Source organism: Giraffa tippelskirchi, chromosome 7, assembly GCF_054371585.1.
Source record: "Giraffa tippelskirchi isolate mGirTip1 chromosome 7, T2T-mGirTip1v1.2.pri, whole genome shotgun sequence".
In the NCBI taxonomy this organism is placed as follows: domain Eukaryota; kingdom Metazoa; phylum Chordata; class Mammalia; order Artiodactyla; family Giraffidae; genus Giraffa; species Giraffa tippelskirchi.
In genome coordinates this window covers 139,794,112-139,808,046 of record NC_137281.1, presented here as the reverse complement: position 1 = coordinate 139,808,046, position 13,935 = coordinate 139,794,112, and the positions used below count along the sequence as shown (strand labels likewise).

The following is a 13,935-nucleotide window of genomic DNA, read 5'->3' as shown; positions in this document are numbered from 1 at the left end:
TTGAAGCCTCCAATTCTTCTACAACAGATTGATTCAACATCTGGTTACTGAATGACTTCTTCAGTGGGGTGCCTTCACACTTCTTATTTCTTCATGTTGTTATTTCTACTTGGCACTCTTCTTTCACCACCTCCACTACCCCACCCTCCAATCTGCTGTTATCCAAAACCTTCCTTCAAGCCCATTTCTTTTACTTTTTTTTTTTTTTTTTGCCTCACCATTCAGCATGTGGGGTCTTAGTTCCCTGACCAGGGATCAAACGTGTATCCCTGGCAGTGGAAGTACAGACTCCTAACCACTGGACCACTAGGGAATTCCCTTCAAATCCACTTCAAGTGCCTTGTCTACAAATTATTTGCTGCTCTGGCTATACTTCCTCTTCATCCCACTGAAGGACTAAAATCCTTCAAGGTCTCATCCATTCTCTCTTGACACTCATACACTCTCCCGAATAATCCCATAGCTTCAGCAATCGTCTTCATTGGCCAAGTTATAAACCAAATTTCTGTTCCTTTTTTCCATATCAGATCTGTCTTTTGATTCTTTTCTGAAACTCACCCAGATGGCTGAACTGCCCCTAAAAATACTAGCATGTTCAAAATGAAACACATCCTATTCTACTCAAAAACCTTCCTCCTTCAATGAATATTAGTATCAATTAATTAGTGTTAGTATTACTATTGTGAATGCTGCCTGGGTTAGAAACCTCAGGAGTTCTCTGTATTGACTCTTTCTTTTCCCTCATCGTTCAACAAATATTCAGGTACCTACCATGCGTCAAGCATATATCCTGTTGAAACCCAAGACCTCCTCTCCTGCTTTCCCAGTTGAAGAACTTGGCCCTTCATCACCTTACTTCAGGTCCTTGTCACTTCCTCCTCTGACTGTTGCAGAAGCCTATTTTCTTCATCTCAAAACACCTATCCAAAAGTTGCATCTCCAACCAACTCCGTATTATCAGACAAAATACTTCTGGAAAAAATAACTTTTCTATGGTCTTCAAGTATGGGAAGTCTTTCTAAGCAGATATAAATTCCAGAATCCTTGAAACGTTTAATTGTTGTTGGTCAGTTGCTCAGTTGTGTCCAACTCTTTGTGACCCCATGGACTGCAGCATGCCAGGCCTCCTTGTCCTTCACCATCTCCCAGAGCTTACTCAAACTCATGTCCATTGAGTCGGTGATGCCATCCAACCATCTCATCCTCTGTCATCCCCTTCTCCTCCTGCCTTCAATCTTTCCCAGCATCAAGGTCTTTTCCAATGAGTCGACTCTTCGCATCAGACAGCCCAAGTATTGGAGCTTCAGCTTCAGCATCAGTCCTTCCAATGAATATTCAGGACTGATTTCTTTTAGAATTGACTGGTTTGATCTTCTCACTGTCCAAGAGACTCTCAAGAATCTTCTCCAGCACCACAGTTCGAAGGCATCAGTTCTTTGGTGCTCAGCCTTTTTTATTGTCCAGCTCTCACATCCGTACATGACTACTGGAAAAACCATTGCTTTGACTATATGGACATGTGTCAGCAAAGTAATATCTCTGCTTTTTAATATGCTGTCTAGGTTTGTCACAGCTTTTCTTCCAAGGAGTAAGCGTCTTTTAATTTCATGGCTGCAGTCACCATCTGGAGTTATTTTGGAGCCCAATAAAATAAAATCTGTCACTGTTTCCCCATCTATTTGCCATGAAGTTATTTAGCTGTAATTGTGATTAAAATGTCCCTAACAAAAAAGATTTATAATTTTAACCATTTTGTTTCTTTAGAACTTTTTATTTTGTATTGGAGTATAGTTGATTAAAAATGTGATAGTTTCAGGTGAACAGCTTAAGGGACTCAGCCATACATATACGTGCATCCATTCTCTCCCAAACCCCCTCCCATCCAGGCTGCCACATATCATTGAGCAGAGTTCCATGTGCTATACAGTAGGTCCTTGTTGTTTATCCTTTTTAGGTATAGCAGTGTGTACATGACCATCCCAAACTCCCTAACTATCCCTTCCCCCGGCAACCGTAAGTTCCCATTTTAAACATTTTTTAGTGTGCAGTTCAGTAGCATTAAATGCATTCACATTGTTTGCAAGCGTCACCACCATCCGTCTCCAGAATGTTTTCATCTTCCCAAACTGAGACCCTGTACCCATTCAACACTAACCCTCTATCCCTCCTCCGCTGCCCCTAGTCCCTGGTAACCACCATTCTACTCTCCATCTCAATTAATTAGACCTTTGTTTGTCATATACATTGCAAACATGTTTTTCCAACTTTTGATAGTCCTTTTATTTTTGTTACAGGATCTTCCCAACCCAGGGATCAAACTTGGGTCTCCTGCATGGCAGGTGGATTCTTTACCATCTGAGCCACCAGGGAAGCCCATATTTTAAAAACCCATAAGCAATACATTTGACTACATTAAGAACTGTCTTTTCATTACGCTAAGTGAAATCTAAGCCAGATACAAAAGGCCAGATAATAAATAATACATGATTCCACTTCCATAATGTACCTACATCAATTCTATCAGTACTTCAGGGCCCTTTGTGAATAGCAGTTGTGCTGAGAAGCTTTTGTTTTCTGGTCCCCCACTTGCCGCTGTCAGAGAAGGAAATGGCAACCCACTCCAGTTTTCTTGCCTGGAGAATCCAATGGACTGAGAGGCCTTGTGGGCTAAAGTCCATGGGGTGGCAAAGAGTCAGACACGACCGAGTGACTAGGCAACTTCCTTCTCTGCCCTTCACCCAAGGATGTGTGCTCTTAATCCTTTAATGCTCCGTGTCTCTTAAAGCTCCCCTAGTCTGCCTTCCTGACATTCAATTTTTTAAAATTTCTTTATTTTTAATTGAAAGATAAAGCTATATAATATTGGTTTCATTTCTGCCATACATCAACATGAATTGGTCACAGGTGTAATATGTCCCCTCCCATTGGAACCTCCCTCCCACCTGCCACCCTTCCCACCCCGCTGTGTTCCCTGAGCTGACAGTCAATTTTTCCTTGTCATTTTGTTTCCTCATAGACCATAAGCTCCTGGAAGCCAGGGTCATCTTTTGATCATCTTTGAGTTCACTTACAAATTACCTGTGCATTATTTACCAGTACATAAATATTATTTTAAATTAAACTGTGTAGTACATAGCATGTCCTGAACCAGAAATAGTTGAGAAAGTGAAACATTTTAAAGTTATCTGTTCAAGAGTCTCTTTCCAGGCTGTAAGCTGGTCAGATAACAGTAAGGTCAAATGACTTATTTATATCCCCAGGACTGAGCCTGGCACGTGATGGGCTGTAAATAAGTTTTAGCTGAATTTTTTAATTGGATCAAACCAATGGGAATAGTTTATTTAAGAAACATATCAGTCTAGAAGTCATTTCCTCAGAGAGAAAAAAACTTTGTAGAGAAAATGGGCAAGACTGAACATATTTAAAGGAAAGCTGAGAAGATACTTTTCACTTCTGTGTTGATATATTGAGAACATTTGAGCTGAGGAAAAAAATCCAACGTAGTGGTTACTTCAATTTAATGGAAATAGGAACTCAAAGAGTAGAGACTTGACTCCCACTGTCTTTTTAGAAGTAAATTGTTGAACTCTTCCTAAGTCACCTGTATCAGACAGCAACTACAAAGGATGTATTTTTCAGAGCTAGAAGTGATCATAGAACACATTGACTACATCCCCTATTTCATGTTTTGTTCACTTATTTATCCAACAAATATCAAGGTTATATTGTGAGCTGTATGCTAGAGTTTTCCGAGTCATAGCAGATGCCCAGTCACTTGTTATAAGTCTTATGTATTAAATATTGAGAGGATGTCCAGGTATAAATGAGAGCTCATGGGGGGAGTCCTGAATACAAACTCGGGAGAAGTCAGTGGAGGCTTCCCAGCAAATGTGATGCTCAGCATACAAGTTGCAGGAGAAAGAGGTTCCTAGCAGGATAAACAATTTGTCTTGGGATCCAGAAACAACAGAGCACCTCACTGAGAGAAATCAAAGAACTTTCCGGGTCAGCATGCTGTGACCCGGTGATGTGGGGTCTTATAAGCTTGTTAAGGAGTTTGGGATTTAACCCACAGAATAATACAAAAGCATCAGAATGTGCTAAGCAAGAGAATGACATGATGTGTCTTTAATTTTAAGGTCACTTTGGCTGCAGAATGGAGCACAGGTTAGTTGGGGCAGGGGGAGGAGGAGAAGCAGAGATTTTGCCAAATTTGGATGGTACTTGAGGCTTTCTGTAGCCCTCAGAATGAAGTCCAGATTTTCACCTGGGCTCACAGAGGCCCATCCTTATTAGACCCTCATCATTGTTGTTTAGCTAAGTCATGTCTGACTCTTTTGCAATCCCATGGCCTGCAAGACTCCTCTGTTCCCCCGGGGAAGAATGCTGGAGTGGGTTGCCATTTCCTTCTCCCACAGATCTTCCTGACCCAGAGATCAAACCTGTGTCTTGTGCATTGTCAGGTGGATTCTTTACCACTGAGCCACCAGGGAAGCCCTATTGGATCCCTACCTACCTCTTATTTCTCACCTTTCACCCCCCTCCCTTCTTTCAGCTTCTCAGATGTGACCATTCTTTGCCCACGTGAGACTGCTGCCTGATCTCTTTTTACCTTCTCTTCACATGGTAAACGTCTTGCTAACCACATGGCACATGGCTTAGGACGTCTTCTCAGATCTCTTCACCCCACCCCAGACAAGCATGGGCACTTCTGCCATGTGTCCCTGTAATAAGAGCAGAAACAGTATGTCTCTGTTCACTCCTATCACCCATACTTCGCAACACTCCTGGGACATCGTGTGTACTTTTTTAAATAAATGAATGATCTGATGGTGGCATGAGGATATCTACAATTTTTTCATTTTTACTTTTTTTTTTTTAACAAAAGCTTGTTCTTAACGTACAATAGATTTCAAGACAACACTTCATTCTAGCTATAGGTGGCAACAAATGTTATGGCAGGGAATACAGGTGTTTTAAACAGGAATGGAATTAAGGATCATAATTGCCTCAGGCACAAGGAACAGCTTGTTTTTGCCAGATTTCTTAATTCCACCTGAGGCTAGGGACCTTTTTCCCATGGCCTTCACTTTTAGCTCCTCAAGTTTCTCCTACTTCTCCTGTGTTTCTGCTTGAATACCTTATCTTCCTCATCCATCCCCTTGGCTTGCTTCCTGGGCTGCTGCAGGGTCTTCTTCTTACCACCTTTGTGGCCCCACACCGCACCTGCCGCCCTTTCCCCAGACTCTGCCACCAGAAGTGGAGGATGTCTACAATTTAAGCGCAGGAAGAGGAAGAACCTGGAAAGAAGTTCCAGAGGGGAGGAGAACTAGGGATGCAGTTCACAGAAACCAAAGGAGCAGGTGCTGATCTCTTGTTTCCACATGGTTCTACTTACTATCATAAACCACCCCCAAAGAGCAAAGGAGGGCAACAAACAGAAACAGAAACTTCATTTTTGATGAAAGAAGGAGACAAATGTTAAGAGAAATTTGCAATATGAAGATTACACAATAGAGGGAGTAACACCTCTTTTGCCATGGAAAGTAGAAAGGAAGATAATACGAATGGGATATACGTAAGTTTGCTAGTGTGGTAGCAGAAAGTTGAAGTAGTTAGGACTGCTGCTTTCCATGTTGTCCATGAAATCAGAGGAGAAATCACCTGTTACTAATTCAAGGGAGCTGCTTGGTGAAGTGACTTAAAAACACGGAGAGGATGTGAACCTCTTCATATTGTAACCTAAGGGCTGTTTTTACAATGAAGTTTTTGAAGTTCACTTGGGCCCCTGAGAGTTCAAGAAGTTGCTGGCAGTTGGGGAAGGGAGTTAAGTAGGGAGAGGACAAGTGACTGATAGTGGCTCCAGTCTGCCGGGCTGAATTATTTTCTCCAGCAGCACTCCTGGCATGTAGAAATCAGACAGCTGTATTCTTCTAGCCTTTGCCAGAGAGGGTGATAATGGGACATGGAATTGGCAGGAGAAAGTTGGAGGAGTAGAAGGTTGTGGTTGGAGTGGGATGTTGGAAGTTAAGATATTTGAGACACAGCAAGTTCATGTGATGACAAAGTGCCCAGGGGTGATTCTTATCATGGGAATGGGAGATGAAGGGGATGGAGGAACAGGTCAGTGCAGAGGATATCAGGGAAATGAGTCTGAGTAGACACTTTCAAATACTAGTGCTTTGGGCAGCCCATGTATACCCACAATCATCATACTCTTCACTTGGTCTTCCTACAGTACTATGTTGTTATTTGAGTTGTGATAGTTGCTCTCTAATCATACTCTCTCAGAAACTTTATGAGGCAGAATTCTATTGTGTTCAGTAAACATTCAATCTTTCTTTCATGCCAGATCAACATTAAACCTCCATAATAGACATGTGCCCTAGCATAGGAAAGGAGCCTCTTTTCTGGGAATTGCCAGGGTCTAACCCCCATGTCAGGACTATACTACAGAAGGGCTCCTTTTCTGTCACACACTTTTTTTTTTTTAATAAATTTATTTATTTTAGTTGGGGGCTAATTACTTCACAATATTGTAGTAGTTTTTTGCCATACATTGACATGAATCAGCCATGGGTTTACATGTGTTCCCCTTCCTGGACCTCCCTCCCACCTCCCTCCCACCTCCCTCCCCACTGTCACACACTTTTAAAAGCCCTGCATTTCACAAGCATAAACAAGAAAATGTATATAAGAATATGTGGACATCTCTTTACTGAGGCTCTTAGTGTTCGGTTCTGACATTATATACTACCTGATACCCTAGACATTGGCTCCCATGACAAGCACTGTTAAGCCCCAGGAAAATACATCTTGACTACATCCAAATGTTCTAAAGGTGTGTAGATTGTGCTGTTGCTTCTGAGTGCAGGGAGAATTTGAATAGAGGAAGCAACTGGGGAAAAGACAAATTAATTAACTTGCCAAATTCTTTCTCAGCATGATTATAATGAACACTTGCATACAAATAGTATCATTTTCAGCAGTGCTGAGTGTCTATTTTCTCATCTCTCCATATTCTAATACACATGTGTTTGCAACACTTGTATAATGGAAGCTAAATAATAATCAATTTATATTACTTTTAAACTGATAGACAGGTCAGTGTAGAGGAAACATGAATGAAGTGTGATAGCCACGATTTACAGTGGCAACTAAATGGACATTGAACGTTAGAATTGTGAATAGTTTTATTTTCATAAAAATTCATAGAAATATTTAAATTTTTAAAGACAAAAATTTAGCTTTATTTACAAAATTTTGATTTAAAATGTTGATATTGGGGAAGGAGGTGGGAGGGGGGTTCAGGATGGGGAACACATGTAAACCCATGGCTGATTCATGTCAATGTATGGCAAAAACCACTACAATATTGTAAAGTAATTAGCCCCCAACTAAAATAAATAAATTTATTTTAAAAAAAATAAAATAAAAATAAAATGTTGATATTCACAGTGATAATGTATTTTGTCTTTGATTTTAATAGTTAATTTAAATATTTTAGAAAATAAACTGACATTTTAAAATTTTTTATTTCAATTTACATTTTATGAAAATGTATTTAAATTGCACATATTTTGAATACAAGTATATTTTGTATTTTTTTAATCCTTCAGTTAAATACCTACTTCCATTAGAATGCAAAATATTTGATGATTACAGCAACATAATTCACGATTGTGTTGATATGAAAGCCATGTAGAGCAGAGCCACCCTCCCACTCACATCTCCACATCAGACTATGAGCAAGAAATCAACTTTTTTGCATTAAGCTGCCAACATTTAGCATTGTTTGTTACAGCAGCTAATCTACTCCTTCTATCAGAATAAATTGTACATCATGTTCTATAATCTTCTCTGCTGATTATTTTGGCTAAAAGATATCATGTAGAAAAAATAGATTGTTCATACAGATTAAAACTTGGATGAATACCTGTGAAAGTAAAACAGAGCTATTAAGGTTCTGTACTAGGATGTTAGATAAGTCGTCACTGTGGATACTAAAATCAATGAAAGATGACAGATCTTTGGAGTGGAGAAAAATACAATGAAACGGAAGGAAATTAAAGGTGATAAAAGTATCTCAGGGAGGCATCTGCCTTAGATCAGCAGTGAGGATGGAAAAAAGTAGGTTAAAAAGGATAGAATATCAGCAATTTGGGGCTTCTCTGGTGGCTCAGATGGTAAAGCATCTGCTAGCAATGCAGGAGACCTGGGTTCTATCCCTGGGTTGAGAAGATCCCCTGGAGAAGGGAATGGCTACCCACTCCAGTATTCTTGCCTGAAGAATTCCATGGACAGAGGAGTCAGGTGGGCTACAGTCCATGGGATCACAAAAGAGTAGGACATAACTGAGCGACTAACACTTTTATTGTCAGCAATTTTATATGGCTCAACATAATACTATAGTTCAGTTAGGACATAGACTTCAATAATAAAGACAATTTATGGTGTTATGTAACAAGTCTCAAGGGAGGGCACATCTATCTTGGCTAATTTAGTGACTTATTACTTTACTGTCAGTGACCCAACTTCTTTTTTTCTTTCCCTCTATTGTCTTCAGCTGCTGCAACGGACCGCGCAGAAGTGTGGCCGAAAGGAGCTACCCCACGGCCGAGGTCAGGGGCGGCAGCCAAGAGAAGCTACCCCACATCCAAGGAGCATTGGCTGAGCAGGCACAGGAGGGCCGAGAGGAGCTACTCCACATTCAAGGTCAGGAGGGGTGGCCGTGAGGAGATACCCTTTGTCCAAGGTAAGGAGCAGCAGCTGTGCTATGCTGGAGTAGCCGTGAAGAGATACCCCACGTCCAAGGTAAGAGAAACCCAAGTAAGACAGTAGGTCTTGGGAGAGGGCATCAGAGGGCAGATACACTGAAACTATAATCACAGAAAACTAGCCAATCTGATCACACGGACCACAGCCTTGTCTAACTCAATGAAGGTAAGCCATGACGTGTGGGGCCACCCAAGACGGATGGGTCATGGTGGAGAGTTCTGACAAAATGTGGTCCACTAGAGAAGGAAATGGCAAACCACTTCAGTATTCTTGCCTTGAGAACCCCATGAACAGTATGAAAAGGCAAAAAGATAGGACACTGAAAGATGTACTCCCTAGGTTGGTAGGTGCCCAATATGCTACTGGAGATCAGTGGAGAAATAACTCCAGAAAGAATGATGGGATGGAACAAAAGCAAAAACAGTACCCAGCTGTGGATGTAACTGGTGATAGAAGCAAAGTCTGATGCTGTAAAGAGCAATATTGCATAGGAACCTGGAATGTTGCTAAGTCGCTTCAGTCATGTCCGACTCTGTGTGACCCCATAGATGGCAGCCCACCAGGCTCCCCCATACCTGGGATCCTCCAGGCAAGAACACTGGAGTGGGTTGCCATTTCCTTCTCCAATGCATGAAAGTGAAAAGTGAAAGTGAAGACGCTCAGTCATGTCTGACTCTTAGCGACGCCATGGACTGCAGCCTACCAGGCTCCTCCGTCCGTGGGATTTTCCAGGCAAGAGTACTAGAGTGGGTTGCCATTGCCTTAGGTCCATGAATCAAGGCAAACTGGAAGTGGTCAAACAGGAGATAGCAAGAGTGAACGTCAACATTCTAGGAATCAGCGAACTAAAATGGACTGGAATGGGTGAATTTAACTCAGATGACCATTATATCTACTACTGTGGGCAGGAATCCCTTAGAAGAAATGGAGTAGCCATCATGGTCAACGAAAGAGTCTGAAATGCAGTACTTGGATGCAATCTCAAAAATGACAGAATGATCTCTGTTCGTTTCCAAGGCAAACCATTCAATATCACAGTAATCCAAGTCTATGCCCCAACCAGTAACACCAGAGAAGCTGAAGTTGCACAGTTCTATGAAGACCTACAAGACCTTTTAGAACTAACACCCAAAAAAGATGTCCTTTTCATTATAGAGGACTGGAATGCAAAAGTAGGAAGTCAGGAAACACGTGGCATAACAGGCAAATTTGGCCTTGGAGTACAGAATGAAGCAGGGTAAAGGCTAATAGAGTTTTGCCAAGAGAACGCACTGGTCATAGCAAACACCCTTTTCCAACAACACAAGAGAAGACTCTACACATGGACATCACCAGATGGTCAACACCAAAATCAGATTGATTATATTCTTTGCAGCCAAAGATGGAGAAGCTCTATACAGTCAGCAAAAACAAGACCAGGAGCAGACTGTGGCTCAGATCATGAACTGCTTATTGCCAAATTCAGACTTAAATTGAAGAAAGTAGGGAAAACCACTAGACCATTCAGGTATGACCTAAATCAAATCTCTTATGATTATACAGTGGAAGTGACAAATAGATATAAGGAACTAGATCTGATAGACAGAGTGCCTGATAAACTATGGACAGAGGTTCGTGACATTGTACGGGAGACAAGGATCAAGACCATCCCCATGGAAAATAAATGCAAAAAAGCAAAACGGCTGTCTGAGGAGGCCTTACAAATAGTTGTGAAAAGAAGAGAAGTGAAAAGCAAAGGAGAAAAGGAAAGATATTCCCATCTGAATGCAGAGTTCCAAAGAATAGCAAGGAGAGATAAGAAAGCCTTCCTCAGCGATCAGTGCAAAGAAATAGAGGAAAACAACAGAATGGGAAAGACTAGAGATCTCTTCAAGAAAATTAGAGATACCAAGGGAACATTTCATGCAAAGATGGGCTCGATAAAGGACAGAAATGGTATGGACTTAACAGAAGAAGATATTAAGAAGAGGTGGCAAGAATACACAGAAGAATTGTACAAAAAAGATCTTCACGATCCAGATAATCACGATGGTGTGATCACTCACCTAGAGCCAGACATCCTGGAATGTGAAGTCAAGTGGGCCTTAGAAAGCATCACTATGAACAAAGCTAGTGGAGGTGATGGAATTCCAGTTGAACTATTTCAAATCCTAAAAGATGATGCTGTGAAAGTGCTGCACTCAATATGCCAGCAAATTTGGAAAACTCAGCAGTGGCCACAGGACTGGAAGAGGTCAGTCTTCGTTCCAATCCCAAAGAAAGGCAATGCCAAAGAATGCTCGAACAACCACACAGTTGCACTCATCTCACACGCTAGTAAAGTAGTGCTCAAAATTCTCCAAGCCAGCAATACGTGAACCGTGAACTTCCAGATGTTCAAGCTGGTTTTAGAAAAGGCAGAGGAATCAGAGATCAAATTGCCAATATCCGCTGGATCATTGAAAAAGCAAGAGAGTTCCAGAAAAACATCTATTTCTGCTTTATTGACTATGCCAAAGCCTTTGACTGTGTGGATCACAATAAACTGGAAAATTCTGAAAGAGATGGGAATACCAGACCACCTGACCTGTCTCTTGAGAATGTATGCAGGTCAGGAAGCAACAGTTAGAACTGGACATGGAACAACAGACTGGTTCCAAATAGGAAAAGGAGTACATCAAGGCTGTATATTGTCACCCTGCTTGTTTAACTTATATGCAGAGTACCTCATGAGAAATGCTGGGCTGGAAGAAACACAAGCTGGAATCAAGATTGCTGGGAGAAATATCAATAACCTCAGATAAGCAGATGACACCACCCTTATGGCAGAAAGCGAAGAAGAACTAAAGAGCCTCTTGATGAAAGTGAAAGAGGAGAGTGAAAAAGTTGGCTTAAAGCTCAACATTCAGAAAACTAAGATCATGGCATCCGGTCCCATCACTTCATGGCAAATAGATGGGGAAACAGTGGAAATAGTGTCAGACTTTATTTTTCTGGGCTCCAAAATCACTGCAGATGGTGACTGCACTCATGAAATTAAAAGACACTTACTCCTTGAAAGGAAAATTATAACCAACCTAGATAGCATATTAAAAAGCAGAGACATTACTTTGCCAACAAAGGTCCGTCTATTCTAAGTCTGTGGTTTTTCCAGTAGTCGTGTATGGATGTGAGAGTTGGACTGTAAAGAAAGCTGAGCACCGAAGAATTGATGCTTTTGAACTGTGGTGTTGGAGAAGACTCTTGAGAGTCCCTTGGACTGCAAGGAGATCCAACCAGTCCACCCTAGGGGAGATCAGTCCTGGGTGTTCATTGGAAGGACTGATGTTGAAGCTGAAACTCCAATACTTTGGCCACCTGATGTGAAGAGCTGACTCATTTGAAAAGACCCTAATGCTGAGAAAGATTGAGGACAGGAGGAGAAAGGGACAACAGAGGATGAGATGGCTGGATGGCATCACCGACTTGATGGACATGGGTTTGGGTAGACTCCGGGAGTTGGTGATGGACAGGGAGGCCTGGCGTGCTGCGATTCATGGGGTCGCAAAGAGTCGGACACGACTGAGCGACTGAACTGAACTGAACTATCTTCAGCATGTGAGCTTGGTCTTTGGGCCAGCTCAGCTCCACTTATTTTTTTCAAATTATACATTTTTTTGAAAATTTTAATTAGAGGATAATTGCTTTACAATGTTGTGTTAGCTTCTACTGTACAACAACATGAATCAGCGGTAGGTACATCCCCTCCCTCTCATGCCTCCCTCCCACCCTCCCCATCTCACCTCTTAAGGTCATCACTCAGTTCCACTTATGACTCAAGGTAATTGTTATAGATTGAGATGTAACATTCGGCCACAGTAATGTCTAGCAGGAAAAGAAAATTTCTTCCTGTGTCTCACTTTTTGATCAGTGAGGAAGGCCTCTCCCAGAAGCATCCACATCTGATGATTGAGGCACGTGAGGTTTTCACAGTCAATCACTTGCAAGAGAAATGTGCTCACCATGATTGTCTTGGAGCAGCAGTTCACAGCCCCAGGTTCACAGCTCCAGGTATTGGCATTTTATATATTATAAAATACAGCTAGGGGCGGGACTTCCCTGGTGGTCCAGTGGCCAAGACTCTGCACTCCCAACACAGGGTTCTCCAGGTTTGATCCCCCGTCAGGGAACTAGATCCCACATGCAATTAAGACCCAGATCAGTTAAATAAATATTTTTTTAAAAAATAAAATAAAATGCAGCTAGGCCCAGGTTTGATCCCTAGGTAGGGAAGATTCCCTGGAGAAGCAAATGACAACCCACTCCAGTATTCTTGCCTGGGAAATCCCGTGAAGGAGCCTGGTGGGCTACAGTCCATAAGGTTGCTCAAGAGTCAGACACGACTAAGTGACTTCACTTTCACTTTTCAGGGCTGAGAACCCTGCGATAGGTTAATCAGGGTCACAGTGACAGCGGTAGCCAGCAGCATCTGCTGAAACTACTAATTTTTAATTTCCAAATAAAATACTAAAATACTTTTTTTAGTTGAAATATTGTTTTCCATCAATTCTTAAAGAGCAATTTCTCTTCTGTGTTCATTGCATTTGGTTTTAGACCTTTTCCTGTGCCTTTGTATACTTATATATGTACCCATAGAAGATATCATGTTACATGTGTGTATAATTTTTTAATATGAATCTTATCACCTGCACATATTCATCATTCTGCAACTCATAAATTGATATGAATATATACATACATATATATATATATATATATAGTGTATGTGTATGTGTGTGTGTGCAATTATTTTTAGGAGTAATTATGCCAAATGCAAGTGTACTAATTCATGGTGTGATTACACCAAAGATCATGTAGTTTTCCCCAGCTGATGGACTTTTAGGTTGTTTCCAATTCTTTTCTACAAACAATGCCTCTTTACACATAAGGAATAATGTTTATGTGTTGTAATGTCAGTATTTATTTTTAGTACTTATAAAAAATAACTACTAGTAATGTTGTTACAGATAGTAAGAAGTAAATCTCTGAGTAGAATTGGCTTCTCCATTTCTTCCGCTCATACCAGCAGTATATAAAAATATCTATTTCCTAGATTTTTGCCAAAATTTGTTAAGCCATCTAATTTTTGACAATCTGATGACTGAAAAATTACATTATGGCATCTTGTTTTGATTTATA

At 41.1% G+C, this 13,935-nt stretch overlaps 2 protein-coding genes and 1 pseudogene across 2 annotated transcripts in view; 2 read left to right on the top strand and 1 right to left on the bottom strand.

The window, feature by feature from the left end:
• The window catches only part of ZFYVE26 (zinc finger FYVE-type containing 26), an 80,034-nt gene extending 69,540 nt beyond the window's left edge, over nt 1-10,494 (top strand). The window contains exon 42 of the mRNA XM_081513450.1: nt 8,567-10,494. Within this exon, the coding sequence (XP_081369576.1) occupies nt 8,567-8,674 (108 nt within the window). The 3' untranslated portion in view covers nt 8,675-10,494. The remainder of the gene's footprint in view (nt 1-8,566) is intronic.
• LOC145512453 (translation machinery-associated protein 7 pseudogene) lies at nt 4,659-7,845 on the bottom strand (annotated as a pseudogene).
• Nucleotides 10,495-12,667: 2,173 nt separating the features above from the next.
• RDH11 (retinol dehydrogenase 11) overlaps nt 12,668-13,935 on the top strand; it is a 49,258-nt gene continuing 47,990 nt past the window's right edge. Inside the window, exon 1 of the mRNA XM_081513483.1 lies at nt 12,668-12,807. The gene's annotated coding sequence lies outside the window, so the exon portion shown is untranslated. The remainder of the gene's footprint in view (nt 12,808-13,935) is intronic.